The sequence below is a fragment of the Erpetoichthys calabaricus genome, chromosome 17, assembly GCF_900747795.2.
Source record: "Erpetoichthys calabaricus chromosome 17, fErpCal1.3, whole genome shotgun sequence".
Taxonomy (NCBI): Eukaryota; Metazoa; Chordata; class Cladistia; order Polypteriformes; family Polypteridae; genus Erpetoichthys; species Erpetoichthys calabaricus.
The window spans coordinates 97,461,142-97,477,397 of NC_041410.2; the positions used below are offsets into that span (position 1 = coordinate 97,461,142).

General features: G+C 43.2%; 1 protein-coding gene across 1 annotated transcript in view; it reads right to left on the bottom strand.

The window, feature by feature from the left end:
* Positions 1 to 15,198, bottom strand: part of farsa (phenylalanyl-tRNA synthetase subunit alpha) — a 41,853-nt gene extending 26,655 nt beyond the window's left edge. The window contains exons 1-3 of the mRNA XM_028823032.2: positions 15,018 to 15,198; positions 8,388 to 8,525; positions 3,819 to 3,917 (exon numbers count right to left, since the gene is read on the bottom strand). Of these exons, the coding sequence (XP_028678865.1) occupies positions 3,819 to 3,917; positions 8,388 to 8,525; positions 15,018 to 15,164 (384 nt within the window). The 5' untranslated portion in view covers positions 15,165 to 15,198. The remainder of the gene's footprint in view (positions 1 to 3,818; positions 3,918 to 8,387; positions 8,526 to 15,017) is intronic.
* Between the last annotated feature and the right edge of the window lie 1,058 nt (positions 15,199 to 16,256).

Consider the following 16,256-nt stretch of genomic DNA (forward strand, 5'->3'; position numbering starts at 1 on the left):
GATTTTTGGATTATGCTATTCAAACTTATACAAGACTGGGTCAGAATGAAAAAAAAAATATTTTGGTAGAAATTTGTATCAGCTTGCAGTAAAGAAACAGAAATGCCCATGTTCATGACTGGCAGCTGTCATTTAAAACAAACTGTACTGGGTGATGGCTTGCTTCACTTTGTTAAAACGTTCAGGTGTGTACACCAAAGGCTACCAAGTTTCAAAACTCCGCCAGTCGCTCTTCTTTCTTCAACGGCTACTTCAATGTCAAAATGCTTAGGCAGTACGTTTGTTTCCCTCTTTGATCTTTTTTGGAGATGCGTTTTCTTGTTCCTGTTTAAACCCTCACAGCTTCACCTACACAACAGCAACACAAATGTTGGCCGAGGGGAATCTTTAAGAGAGTATTGACAGAACAGTACTTTAAGCCCTTCAATGATGCTTTCTGGTCGCTTACTGGGTTATTTATGGATATCCCAAGGCAGCCACTTACTTTCTGTGGACATGCTGGTGTGTAAAACGTCAGAGGTGTCTCACTGTTTGGTTTTGCTCTCCTAAAAATGACTTCATGTTACAGTCAAAGTTGTAGTTACGGAAGGATACATGTTTGCTCTCAAGAGGGCACCTGCTGTGTCGTCAGCTGATAACGAGCTTTCTCAAAGGACATAATAATGGGAGAATGTCCTTGGGAGAGATGAAACTAACTTAGAGCTTTTTGGTAAATGACGGCAGTTCTACGTTCACAGAAGACCCAACGGTGTTTACAACAAATGCCAAGAAACATGGAGGAGGCTCATTATTGTTATGGGGTTGCTGTGATGCCTTGAATGCAAGGCCAATAAAAATCAGAAGATTATCAAGGCATTCTGGGGTGAAATATACTACCCAGTGTCAAGTCACGTCCTCCACCTCAGTCACAGGTCCTCCCGCAGAATAACAGCCCATAATATTCAACCACTGAATACCACTGGAATGTTCTGAAGTGGCCTAAATGATCTGAATCCAAATCAACGCCTGTAGAAAGAGCTCAGACTTGCAGTTGGGAGGTGGAACCCACCAAACCGAAGACAACAGCAGCAGTCTGCTCCAGAAGAGTGGGCCAAATTGCCAGCCGAGAGGTGCAGAAGCGGCTTCACTGCACTTACTGCTTCAAAATCGGAGGTTGGGGTCCCAATTATTTTGCCCATGCCATCCTCCATTGTTTTATTGTATTTTTATAAATGATATGTCAAGCCCTAAATGAAGAGCAAAGTGTCTGCTCTGTGGAATAAACAATAGTGGATGCCATTTTCTTTTGTCAGTTTCTCCTTCTTTTAAATAGTGGAAGGTGACCAATACTTTTGGCTGTTCCATATGTATGTTTATATGTAATTAGTGGTTCTCTCAAATTTCTTTATAATTTCAACTTTTAACTAAGTTTGGATTTTTCAGAAACTAAAATTGATAGAATTTCTTGATGGTCAATCGGGGACATTTAAATTTTATATATCTTTATTTAAAGATATCCATATATCTATTGTAGCTATATCTCTATATACAGTGGGTATAGAAAAGAATCCCCCCCTTCGAAATATTCCCTTTTTTTTTTTTTTTTGCTTTACAGCCTTAAATGTAAACACACAAACTCATTTTTTCCAGCTTTACTTACCCAATGCAATCTCTAACATCCAAGTGAAAGACATCACAGCTACAGTTAAGAAGAATTTAAAAAAAAAAAAAAATCAAAAACAAGAAATCCTGAGATTAATAAAGGACCCCCCCAAATTCCATCAGGTGTCAGTGCCCACCATGTCCATTGAGGTTACTGGCTGTGCTCAGTTGTAATGAGTGGGATTAGTGAAGCTGTCCTGGCTCATTCATTCCCTTCCTTGGCAGTGCCACTGACAGCCAACAACTGACTATGGGTGGCAGACCACTTTCAAAAGATCTCAGGGACAGAGTTGTGGACAGTCATTAGATGGATAGATGGATGGATAGATAGATGGATAGATGGATGGATAGGATACTTTATTAATCCCAAGGGGAAATTCACATACTCCAGCAGCAGCATACTGATACAAAAAACAATATTAAAGAGTAATAAAAATGCAGGTAAAAACAGACAATAACTTTGAATAATGTTAACGTTTACCACGGGTGGAATTGAAGAGTCGCATAGTTTGGGGGAGGAACGATCTCCTCAGTATGTCAGTGGAGCAGGACAGTGACAGCAGTCTGTCGCTGAAGCTGCTCCTCTGTCTGGAGATGATCCTGTTCAGCAGGGGATGGACACAAAAAAATCTCAAAGGCTTCATCAATCCCAAGGAGCCCAGTAAAGTCCATCATAAAGAAGTGTTTGGTACTACTAGGACCCTTCCTGGATCCTCCAAACTGGATGGAAGAGCAAGGAGGAAACCGGTAAGAGAGGCTACTAAAAGGCTAATGGAAACTTTGAAGGAGTTACAGGATTTGATGGCAAAGAGTGGTCATTAATGGTGTGAATGTGACAACAATTTCACAAGCACTCCACAATGGTGACTTGTTCGGGAGGGTCGCACTTCTCAAGAAAGGCCACATTAAGGCTCATGTGAGCTTTGCCACCTTAAAGATTCTGATGCCAAGTGGAAAAAAAGGTCTTATGGTCAGAGGAGACCAAAATCAAACTATTTGGCCTCAATACCAAACGGTACACCAATGCAGCTCAATAACCACAACACACCATACTTACAGTAAAGCATGGAGTGGGCAGCATCCTGTTGTGGAGGGCCTGGGGCTCTCGTTAGGGTAGAAGGAAAAATGGATGGGGCAAAATATTATCAAATTCGTGAGGAAAACCTGCTACCCTCTGCCAGAAACTTGAAGATGGGCAGAATGTTCACCTTTCGACACGACAACGACCCGAAGCACACAGCAAAATTAACCACACAGTGGCTGAAGGAGAAAAAAGTGAATGTCCTGGTGCAGCCAGTCAGAACTCAGACCTAAACCCCACTGAAAATCTGTGGAGAGATTTGAAGATAGCAGCCCACCAACACTCACCATCCAATCTGAACGAACTTGAACAGTTAAACTGTAAATAAGAGTGGGCTCAGTCTAGATGTGCAAAGCTGATGGGTTAGGGTTCTCTCTTCTCTAACAGACTCAAGGCTGTCATTAAAGCAAAAGGGGGGTCAACAAAATGACACTGGGGGTGATCCATTATAAATCTCAGTAGGTCTTGTTTTTGGTTTTTGTAGCTGTGATATCTTTCACTTGGATGTTAGAGGTTGCATTGAGTAAGTAAAGCTGGGAAGAAATATTAGTTTGTGTGTTTTCATTTAAGGCTGTAAAACAAAAACAAAAAAAAGGGAGTATTTCCAATAACACAATATGTTTTACTTTTTTGTTTAAAAAGGAATGGCACACATTTATGTCACAGAGCCCACCTGTGGCCTACATGACTGTCAATGGTACACTCTTTGTAATATAGCACATGTTGCTGTCCTTAGCCTTGGTTTTGTGGGACGAGGCTATGAAAGTGCCCCTGCTGCTATGCCATATGATTTTATCCCATTTGTAGTTTAAAAGTTAAAAGCCTGCTTGTTCACTTGAGACAAAGAAAATCCTTTTTCGCTCAACTAGACAAGACAAGCTGCAGCTTTAACGTGTGGATTGTTGGCCTTCCTCTTGGTGAGACGACTCGAAGTGGAGGAGGAATGGGACCTTGAGTGATCACAAACCAGGATACATCTGCAAACAATTATTCATATCTAAACAATGTATACATTATTGGTAGTCAGCTTCATTACTTAAAAGAGTGAGAATAAAGCTATGAAACAAATCATAAAACTGTGGCCACTCCAACTTACCACCCTGTAGACACGAGGGCCTCCTTCAGCATTTTTGTCCAGTCGGATCCACTTGTTTGACATTGCCTTGCTGAAGCCCACCTTACCACTGGGCAGGTTCTGAAAGAATCAATGGTAACAAAGTCAGTACCAGGCGAGTGCTCACCAACACCTCTTAAAACTACACAGTGGAGCTGACGATCAATGCCCCAGACACACAAATACTCGTCCTACTCAGGAAGCTGCTATTAGAGCCTCCTCACTGTCACTGACCCTCAGACACTCCACAGGAACAGCATGACAATGACAAATGGGGAAGGAAACTCCCAGGCTTATCATCGATGAAGACTTGCAAGTTTGAAGCTGCAGCCCTAACTTCAGAGATTTTCCGAGAGATTATCTTGTGTGTCTTTGAAATTTATTTTTGTTTTATTTGTAAAGAGCCTTGTGACTATTTTTGGTACGTAGTACATCTCACAGCAAACATCGTCAGATACGTACTAGAACTGTCACTGCGCTGCAAAATAACAATCATCACGCGGTCACTCATGAGCCAGTGCTCGGCTTTCTCATACTTTACTGTTAGAAAAGGTCAACTTTGTAAATCAATCACTGCATTGAGTCATGTGTGCCACAGTCCTCTGGTGCCACGGGCACTGGGTAAAGCAATCGTTTAGTTCCGGATCTTACGTTTTGGTACTGCTTTGCATTTTATGTTCACTGCGTTGTGCTGTGTCTGCACACGATTTATGCTTTATGTTGTGCTGCTGGAACAAATGAAGTCTCATTGAGGATCAATGAAGATATATTTCGTATTTTTCGCTCCTTAAGATGCACTTAGGTTTAGAGGAGGGAAACAAGAAAAAAAAAATATTCTGAACCAAATGGTGTACGAATATATTTAATAAAATCTAGCCAAATAATATTTCAACCATGTAAAGTCAATAGTGGTATTAAGGACCATCATCACTGCCATTAACAAATGAGAGACTTTAAGGTTCAAGCACTCTTCTAGTTTTCTGGAAACCCCAAGAACTCCTCATCCTCATAGTGTCAGAATTTATGAAGCTCAGTTTGCAGACGCACGTACCTATCATTACGTGGCATAACCTGTCCAAAGCCACCAGGGGACAACGCACGTTTGGACCAATGCTCCTTGAAGTTATATCGCCAGTCTAGTCCCATCTCTATTTGTAATGCCACAAAGCCCTTCATCTCGTCTTTTGTGGCGGGTTTCCACTTTGAAAAACGAGAATGCGGTGCAAGTGCAGCCCACAATTCAAAAAATTGCTCTGCGTACCTGTTTGTCTCGTCTGACAGTAGCTGAAAGAACAGCCTGCAGTAGTCCAGCGACTGGTAATCTGTTGAGTCCAACAGCAAGCCATACTCTCTTGTGAAGTCCAGTAGCCAGTTTGGCTCCCACGGATCAATGTGTGTGTATTCCTCCCACATGAACCTTGCTGTAGGTGCATTGGCTGTGCTAATGCGCTCAGCTGGGGCGGCATCTGCTGGTGTCCCATCAGCTGATGACTCTCAACAAAATCAGATTCTGAAAAATCAGAGTCCGACTCGGCGATAATGCACAAAACATCGTCTGCCGAGTATTTTGTTTTCTGCACTCTCTTCACTTTCTCATGAGATGTCGATGCCATCTTGCCTTTGTTTACATTTCATAACTCACGCACACGCAAGGATTAGATGGCGAGTCCTCCAAGCAGAGAGGGAATGCCTGTGATGTAATGGCGAGTTTTGTTGCCATTAACAGCTGATTGTCGCCCTCTACCCCTGGATATCGACTTTTGTCAGGTAATACACATCACGGTCTGTGACGCAACATTCGCTCCATAAGACGCACAGACATTTCCATCCTTCTTTTGGAGAAAAAAAAGTGCGTCTTATGGAGCGAAAAATACGGTACATACTCATCATACAGTCATATGAACAAGTTTGGGACCCCCTCTTAATTCTTTGGATTTTTGTTTCTCATTGGCTGAACTTCCTTCTAATATCTGACATGCCTTATGGACACAGTAGAATTTCAGCAGTGACATTAAATTTATGGGATTAACAAAAAATATGCAATATGCATCATGACAAAATTAGACAGGTGCATAAATGTGGGCACCCCAACAGAGATATGACTTCAATACTTAGTTGAGCCTCCTTTTGTCCTCTAGACGTTGTCCTCCTATAGCCTCTGATGAGTGTCTGATTCTGGATGGAGGTAGTGTTGACCATTCTTCATACAAAATCTCTCCAGTTCAGTTCAATTTGATGGACAGCCTGCTTCAAATCATCCCATAGATTTTCGATGATGTTCAAGTCACGGGACTGTGACGGCCATTCCAGAACATTGTACTTCTCCCTCTGCATGAATGCCTTTGTAGATTTCCAACTGTGTTTTGGGTCATTGCCTTGTTGGAATACCCAACCCCTGCATAACTTCAACTTTGTGACTGATGCTTGAACATTATCCTGAAGAATTTGTTGATATTGGGTTGAATTCATTGGACCCTCGACTTTAACAAGGGCCCCAGTCCCTGAACTGGCCACACAGCCCCACAGCGTGATGGGACCTCCACCAAACGTGACAGTAGGTAGCAGGTGTTTGTCTTGGAATGCGATGTTCTTCTTCCGCCATGCAAAGCGCTTTTTGTTCTGACCAAATAACTCAATTTGTGTCTCATCAGTCCAAAGCACTTTGTTCCAAAATAAATCTGGCTTGTCTAAATGAGCATTTACATACAACAAGCGACTCTGTTTGTGGCGTGAGTGCAGAAAGGGCTTCTTTGTGAATTTCCCATCGGGATTAATAAAGTATCTATCTATCTATCTATCTATCTTTCTCATCACCCTGCCATACTGATGTTCTTTGTGCAAATTGCACTGAATTGTAGAACGATGTACAGATACTCCATCTGCAGCCAGATGTTCTTGCAGGTCTTTGGAGTTGATCTGTGGTTGTCTGTCACCATTCTCACAATCCTGCTCATATGCCGCTCCTGTATTTTTCTTGGCCTACCAGACCTGCTGGTTTAACAGCAACTGTGCCTGTGGCCTTCCATTTCCTGATTCCATTCCTTACAGTTACAGAAACTGACAGTTTAAACCTCTGAGATAGCTTTTTGTAGCCTTCCCCTAAACCAGGAGACTCAACAATCTTTGTTGTCAGATCTTTTGAGAGTTGCTTTGAGGATCCCATGCTGTCACTCTTCAGAGGAGAGTCAAAGGGAAGGAAGCACAACTTGCAATTGACCACCTTAAATACCTTTATATCTCATGATTGGACACACCTGTCTATGGAGTTCAAGGCTTAACGAGCTCATCACACCAAGTAATCAGCATGGAGCAGTGACAGGCATTCAAATCAGCACAATGACAAGGGGACCCGCATTTGTGCACAGCCAGTTTTTCACATTTGATTTAATTTCATACAACTAAATACTGCGTCACTAAAAATCTTTGTTCGGAAAACACCGCAGTACTCAGATGTTCCTGGAAATGACTGACATACCACTGTTATCTTTATTGTTGAAAGGAAAGTCAATTATTATGCAGGCTGAGGGGGGGTTCTCAAACTTTTTCATATGACTGTATATATTTATATATTTTATAATGTTTAACGTGCGGTTTGCTGAACCTGCATGTGGAGAACTTTGTTTGTTGATACAAAGAAAAATGTGTGAACCCTATAACCTATTTTATCCGTTTGGGGGCCAGTGCCAGGACATTTGGTCAACACTTTTGATTTACTGTTACATTGGCCAGCATGTGATTGTGTTTTGCATAATATTATATTGTGGTTTTCTTTGCTGTGTTATTGTAGCTGTGGTATTGTATGTGTTTTGTGTTTAGGTAATAATAACTCTTTACATTTATATTGCGCTTTTCACATTACTCAAAGCACTTTTACGTAAGGAGAGTTGAGCCACCTCAACCACCACTAATGTGCAGCATCCACCTGGATGATGCGACAGCAGCCATTTTTGCGCCAGTACACTCACCACACATGAGCTGTCAGGTGGTGAAGGGATGAAAGAGAGAGCCAATTAGAGACAGGGGATGATTAGACAGCCAGAATGACCAGGCAATGATGGTCATTTCAGCCTGGACAGTGCGATACACCCTGCTTTTTATGAAGGATGTTCAGGGATCTTCAATGACCAGAGAGAGTCAGGACCTTGGTTTTACATCTCATCCGAAGGACGGTGCCATTTTTACAACGCATTGCCCCCGTCACTGCACTGGGGCATTTTGTATTTATGTTCAGACCATGGGGTAAGTGACTCCAGCTGGCAGCAACCTAAGCTTTTTCTAGATGGTATCTCACCTAAGTACTGGCCGGGCCTGAACGTGCTTAGCTGCAGGTGGATGGCCTGTTCTGTTCTCCATTTTTCATTATTAACAACTGCACATGACACCATGTTTAATAAAACCTCATTACATTTGTACTGTATGTGTTTAACACTACAATCTGCTGAGAGTGTGCCCCGAATAGTGATCGGGCTCGATCAGTTCAACAGAAAATATGTTTGTTGTTGGTGGCACAGATGATAAACACCACCTGACAACTTCCAAGCTCCAACTTACCATGAGCTGGCTCTGGGCCAATCCCTCGGGCGGCACGCTGTTAAAAACACGGGCCTCATGGCTACCCTGCTCTGCAATCTCCTTCCCCTCACTGCTCAGTTCCCATCGTTTTGAGGAGCGCTGTTCAGCAGAGATCACCTGCAACACAAACACAAGGACTGAGGCCTTATTTTTTTTAATTTTAAAACAATCACCACAAGGTACAGGTAGTAGAAACCAAAAAAGGAAGATGTCTTTGATACGTCACTCTATTCAGCACTTGTTACCAACAAAAACAAAAAGTAATAATAATGATCTACCGTACATCTCTGTGATAGCCAGTGTGGTGTGGTGGGCTGGGAACATCGTCTGAATTAATAAACTGATTAAAAACAGCAATTTACTTTCATACAGCCCAAAATGTACACAAGGAACACCTCAATGGGCTTTCTGTGCTTAATTAATCTTACAGACAGACCTCAGTATGTGCGTCTCGGGGACTGCAGGTCTGACAGTGTGGTCAGCAGCACAGGAGCGCCGCAGGGGACTGGACTTTCTCCGGTCCTGTTCAGCCATTGGATTTCCAATACAACTCGGAGTCCTGCCACGTGCAAAAGTTCACTGAGGACACTGCTATGGTGGGCTGCATCAGGAGTGGGCAGGAGGAGGAGTATAGGAACCTAATCAAGGACTTTGTTAAATGGTGCGACTCAAACCACCTACAGTGGATTCAGAAAGTATTCACAGCGCTTCATCACTTTTTCCACATTTTGTTATGTCACAGCCTTATTCCAAAATGGATTAAATTCATTTTTTTCCTCAGAATTCTACACACAACACCCCATAATGACAACGTGAAAAACGTTTACTTGAGATTTTTGCAAATTTATTAAAAACAAAAAAATTGAGAAATCACATGTACATAAGTATTCACAGCCTTTGCCATGAAGCTCAAAATTGAGCTCAGGTGCCTCCTGTTTCCCCTGATCATCCTTGAGATGTTTCTGCAGCTTCATTGGAGTCCACCTGTGGTAAATTCAGTTGACTGGACCTGATTTGGAAAGGCACACAAATGTCTATAGAAGGTCCCACAGTTGGCAGTTCATGTTAGAGCACAAACCAAGCATGAAGTCAAAGGAATTGTCTGTAGACCTCCGAGACAGGATTGTCTCGAGGTACAAATCTGGGGAAGGTTACAGAAAAATTTCTGCTGCTTTGACGGTCCCAATGAGCACAGTGGCCTCCATCATCCGTAAGTGGAAGAAGTTCGAAACCACCAGGACTCTTCCTAGAGCTGGCCGGCCATCTAAACTGAGTGATCGGGGGGAGAAGGGCCTCAGTCAGGGGGGTGACCAAGAACCTGATGGTCACTCTGTCAGAGCTCCAGAGGTCCTCTGTGGAGAGAGGAGAACCTTCCAGAAGGACAACCATCTCTGCAGCAATCCACCAATCAGGCTTGTATGGTAGAGTGGCCAGACGGAAGCCACTCCTTAGTAAAAGGCACATGGCAGCCCACCTGGGGCCTCATGTATAACGCCGTGCGTAGAACTCACACTATAACATGGCGTAAGCACAAAAGCGGGATTGTGCGTACGCACTGAAAAATCCAGATGCAGGAATCTGTGCGCACGCATACTTTCACGTTCTTCCACTACATAAATCCCGATCAGCGTGAAAAGTAACGCACGTGCACGCGCCTTCTGTCCCGCCCCAACTCCTCCCAGAATTACGCCTTTTTGAATATGCAAATCAATATAAATAGCCTTCTGTGAAAAGACAATGAGAAAAGCACAGGGGAAAATATAAGAATTTCAGCGAATACCAAGTGGAGGCAAAGGAAAAACGTACTATTTGTTGGTTTAAACAGTGGTATAATCAACAAAATGAAGTTGATCGAGTGACAGAGTGTCGGAGAAACTCGAAGGCTCAAATTCACAAAGTCGCACAGTGCCCGAAATAAAATAGAAATCACATATCAAAGTCGCTGTGAAAAGGCGAGTCGTAGCCCACCGTCTGAGTGTCATATGAAAGCTTATTAGGGTACAAACAAAAAACATAGGCACACAGTGGGAAAAAAGCACGAAATGTCAACTTTAATCTCGAAATTTCCACTTTAATCACGTTGTTTATTTTGCCATTAAAGTAGAACATCATAAACTTCATCTTAAAATCGTTTATTTTACTAGTTTCTCAAGTAGCATGTTAAATGCTTTTTTCTGTGTTTGATCTTCTATGTGCTCTGTGTGTGTGAATCACTACGTGCTTCCGTTCTTTCTCTTTCTCCGACAGGGCACAGAATGCATTACATTCGACATATTACAGCTCTCTGAATAATTAAAATACTGACATGTATACGTGATATTATTTTCATGATGATAGGAATGAAAGCATGTTATTAAACATGGGAACACAGTGACGCAGTGCTTGTTCATATCTCACGCAAGAGGCTTGCTGCACCATGTGCGACCTTCGATGAAATAATTTATTACAGAAGTACTGTCTCTTTCAAACCTCCAATTCCTGTCCATACTTTTCTTTCTCCAATCGCCACACAATCAGCTCTGTAATAGACGTTAAGCCATTTGTAAGCTTAGAACGCCGATTCTTCAAAACTTTTAAGGAACATTGAAATATCTTCGTAGTACATGTTTAATTATTCTATCCGTCTCCTTCCAGTGTCGAGTCAGCACCAACAATAACACAGCGCAAGGCAGGAGCTATCCTTGAACTAGCTATACGCTGCGGCACTGTGTCCTCACATGTTTAATTATTAACAATACAGATTATTTAAATGAAGTTGAAGTTTTATCTGTATACTGTAAGCAACATATTTTGCTGCATTTCATCTTAAAAATGATATTGTCATCATACGCGCTTTATAAAGTAGCACAGGTTGTGCAATATTATAACTGTAGTGCAAGTTTACAGTGAGGTGATTGAGTGCGTTTAGAGTTCTTGTGATGAAACTGTTTCTGAAACGCAAGGTCCGTACAGGAAAGGCTTTGACGCTTTTTGCCGTGGTTGAGGTAGTGTGTACTTGAAACTATATACCGATAATTCTCTTTCCGATCATCTGCTGCTGTGATTCACACTCAGATACAGTGATATAAATACTCCGAGTGGTGCAGTGAGAGTAATATGGAAAAAGATGATCCGCAGTGGCAACCCTTAACGGGAGCAGCAAAAAGAAGAACAAGATGCAGTGAGCGTAACAACGCTAAAGCAGTTATGGTATTTGGAATACTATGGCTGTTCCCTGGCCCATTATATTGCAGCAGGTTAATTACAATCAGATGCATTACACTAATAAACAATATGCAGTTAATTTCAGTGGATTTATAAAGCCGCGTCAGTAATGTGGAGCTAAGAAAGAAAGGATGAGCACACAGGAACAGTAGTTTGACCATTCTGTGGACCATTATATTGTTACAGGTTAATTACAATCAGATGCATTAAATTTATGAACGATATGCGGTTAATTTCAGTGTATTTGACAAAGCCGCCGCCGTGGATGTGGATCTAAGAAAGAGTAACCACACATGAACAGTAGCACTGCTTTGACGCTGGGTGCCGCCAGTCTGCAAAACCGAGCGGAGAAATTGCGTACGCCAAGGTATGAGTTACCGTGGAAATGTGCGTGGCTTTACGCCAAGTTTAGGTTTTATACATCGCGATTTGAGCGTGGAAAGGTTCGTACGCAACATTTCTGTGCGTACGCACCGTTTATACATGAGGCCCCTGGAGTTTGTCAAAAGGCACCTGAAGGACTCTCAGACCATGAGAAAGAAAATTCTCTGGTGTGATGAGACAAAGATTGAACTCTTTGGTGTGAATGCCAGGCGTCACGTTTGCAGGAAACCAGGCACCGCTCATCACCAGGCCAATACCATCCCTACAGTGAAGCATGGTGGTGGCAGCATCATGCTGTGGGGAACTGGGAGACTTGTCAGGATAAAGGGACAGATGACTGCAGCAATGTACAGAGACATCCTGGATGAAAACCTGCTCCAGAGCGCTCTCGACCTCAGACTGGAGCGACGGTTCATCTTTCAGCAGGACAACGACCCTAAGCACACAGCCAAGATATCAAAGGAGTGGCTTCAGGACAACTCTGTGAATGTCCTTGAGTGGCCCAGCCAGAGCCCAGACTTGAATCTGATTGAACATCTCTGGAGAGATCTTAAAATGGCTGTGCACCGACGCTTCCCATCCAACCTGATGGAGCTTGAGAGGTGCTGCAAAGAGGAATGGGCCAAACTGGCCAAGGATAGGTGTGCCAAGCTGTGGCATCATATTCAACAAGACTTGAGGCTGGAATTGCTGCCAAAGGGGCATCGACAAAGTATTGGGCAAAGGCTGTGAATACTTATGGACATGAGGTTTTTGCAAATTTATTAAAAATAAAAAAACTGAGAAATCCCAAGTAAACTTTTTTCACGTTGTCATTATGGGATGTTGTGTGTAGAATTCGGAGGAAAAAAATGAATTTAATCCATTTTGGAATAAGGCTGTAACATAACAAAATGTGGAAAAGGTGATGCGGTGTGAATACTTTCCGGATGCACTGTAGATAGGAAAGGAGCTATATAATAGATAGATACTTTTCTATTACCGTGACGAAAATCGGTGGGCCTGCCACCCCCACTACCTTCCACTGTGAGTCACGCATGCGCAGCACGTCATGTGGACCTTTGATTCCCTGCCACTAATCTTTTCGCGCTCTCTGTTTGACAGTGCAGTGTACCCTGGAATAATGAAAATTTGGGAACTACCCACCAGCGAGGAGACATCTGTGTTCTTTCTTCAGGACACAGGTATTCTTGCTATAGAAAGTCAGCATCCCCAAAACCACCCTATGAAAATTATATTTCTCCGTTCATGTAAAGTGGAGGTGCTCCAGGAAAACTTGCTGCACAAGTGTCACCATTCGACAAGGGAACTGGCAGGAGAATTCCCCATCACCATTCAAGGCTGTGGTGCGGTTCACTTATTTGTGGAGTGAGGAGCTAACGTCAGTGAAATGGTGCAAAAAACAATTAGACTCGGCGAAGGGAACAGTAGTTGACTGCACAGTTTGCGCGTTGGACATTAGTTATCACGAGAGGACACAAATTGGAGGAAAGGGACTATGTGTTGAAATCGACAAAAGTCTGACACAAGCTCAATTTGGATCATGATAATAAAAAAGTACCTAAATAGACACATACATGCATAACATACATATATAAATAAACACACACACACACCAGAATGACTAAAAAACAACAGAATTAAAAAGTTGCCAGTCCCCGTGAGGCACTATACAGATGTAATGCTGTTTGTATTAAAGACCCCTGTTGCATTTCTTGACCCACTTCTGCTAAATGATGCATTGGCTGAAAATCCTCTGTGCTGGTGTGTAACAGAGAGAGGGGGATGTGCAGCATTGTTCATAATGGCACAGTTTTGTTTTAACCTCCTGGGGGTCCAGGATGAGTCCCATAACTGAGCCTGCACTTTTATTTAGCTTCTTGACTCGGTGGTCCTCTCTTGAAGTGAAGTTACTGGCCCAGCACACCACACTGGCCATCACAGAGTTGTACAAGAAGATGTGAAGGATTCCCACACTGAAGGAACACAGTTTCCTAAGGAAAAAGAGCTTGTTCTGCCCTTTCTTCTGTGTTATAAGACCAGTACAACCTTTCATTAATGTGGACCCCCAAATACTTTTAGGAGTGGACCACCTGTACATGCACTTCCTGAATTGTGACATTCCAAACAATTCAGCTATGCTAAATCTCTCCAGTGAGTGTGCAGACGCTGTGATAGATGAGCCCCCCAGTCTCAACCGTAAATGTTATACTGCATCCCACCCAGCGATGGACTGGCACCTTGATCAGGTATTGTTCCTGTCTTGTGCCTGAAGCTTGCTGGGACAGGCTGCACCCAATCCCGAGACCCTGCCCAGAATTAAGCGGGCTTAGATAATGGTATAGTATGGTTAGATTATGTCACAAATCAGGACCCTCGGTTTCCTTACTGCTATAATCTGAGCGCAGACAGTTTAAGTGACGCGGGCTCACAATATGAGGAAGCTGCGGTCGCCGGTTCATTCCACATTATGTAGTAGCTTTTATGGTCATGAGCATTTCAAATGCAGTTTAAGCCATTTTGTGATTGTAACACCTGGAATCGAACTACAGACCGCCACAGACAAATCGTTCGTATGAAGTGAAAACCAACACCGAGTCTGTAACCGAGACAAAAAATATCCTAAAACATGCCGAGCTTAAATTAATTTGATGTTTGTTACTAGTTGGCATCTACAACTGGGAGGCAAACAACGGTGTGTTAAAAGACGTTATGACATTTACAGTGTAGAAGTGAAGGTGGCAGCCTTAAACACGACAAGATGAGCGGGACAGATACATAAACATTTTGTTTATACAAAATACAAATTCGCGTAAAAACGGTAAGAACTCAATGGCATTCCAAAACGCTGGAAGTTCACGCCTTCAGGCTCCTTCGTGTCGCAGTTGGTTCTCGGCTCACACTCGCACCACCCGCCCGGCTCGCCGTATTGCAGCCGCACACAAGCCGATTGCATCAGTCAGTCAGTCAGTCAGCCGGCCGGCAGGTCTCATTCATCCCCACCGCCCCGTTTATGCTTACCTCTCCGAGGGACTGGAGGCTCTTGACAACGCCGACCACCAGCTGGTGATCCACTCTCAAACCCGCCGCCACCTGAAGACTGTCCAGACCGCCATCCGCCTTCTCCAGTAACTGAAGCAAAGGCTCCACAACTACACCGTCTGCCATGCTGAGAGCAAGCAACTGCGCCTGTGCGGCGGCGCCAGGAACGAAAGGAAGTGACGTAAGAGCCCTTTCATCTTTGACCTCAATGTAAGCGTGGGATTGTTGTCTTCTCGTCTTTTCTGAATCAGTAATAATAATAATAATAACAATAATAATAATAATTACTGTCGTTCCGCGATTTTAGAATTTAATTAAAAAAACATATTTTATGATTTACAGAGACGGTCGAGGCGCTATGTCGACTGTAGGAGCGAGACGAATAAATCGCCATGTTGAGTGGGTATTTAGCGGAACCTTTAGGCACACGTCATAAGGTGTAGAACTACTGTTAAGTGTGATGAATCGCGGCTTCTCGGAGGCTCCGAGTCAATAACTAACTGTATAATCCACTGTAAATGTATCATTAGGCAGGTGCTGAAACCTCACAGGCAGCGGTGTCAGTCTCCATGTTGAGTGGGTAACTCAGATTCTGCATCAGCATCCATCCCGAGTCGGTCACTTTGGTCTTACCGCCAGGATGAATTTGACGAAGTGTCCCACAGTCCAAAGACATGCAGCTTAGGTGGACTGGCGATGCTGAACTGGCCACAGTGTGTGTCTGGCATAGGCTTTTAAGATTTTATTTTATAAAAGCAGGCGCAGAAAAGCTGAAAATCTCAAGATTATAAAAGCAGTAGGCCAAGCAGTTTGATTTTTTTTCCTTTTTAAGTTGAATTTGTACGGGTTTCCAACAAGACGCGGTCAAGTGTGAGGTGCGAATCCACGCTAAGCTGGTGCGCATCTCCTTTCCTGGCCTCTGGCACCCCCTAGAGAGTTGGATCCTGCATTGCACCCTCGGGCCTGCGAGGCAGACGCGCTCTTTTGCTATTCCAGCACGCTGTACCGCCAACGAGATCCTCTATCACAGGGGTAGGCAACGTCGGTCCTGGAGTGCCACAGTATGTGCAGGTTTTTGTTCCAACCCAGTTCCTTAGCGAGAACTCAATTGTTGCTGATGAAGCACATATTGCTTAAGTGACATTTTAATGCTTCATTTTAGTGGTCTCGCTTGTTAAGGTTCTCCAACCTTAATTGCTTATTTCAATCTTAAACTGC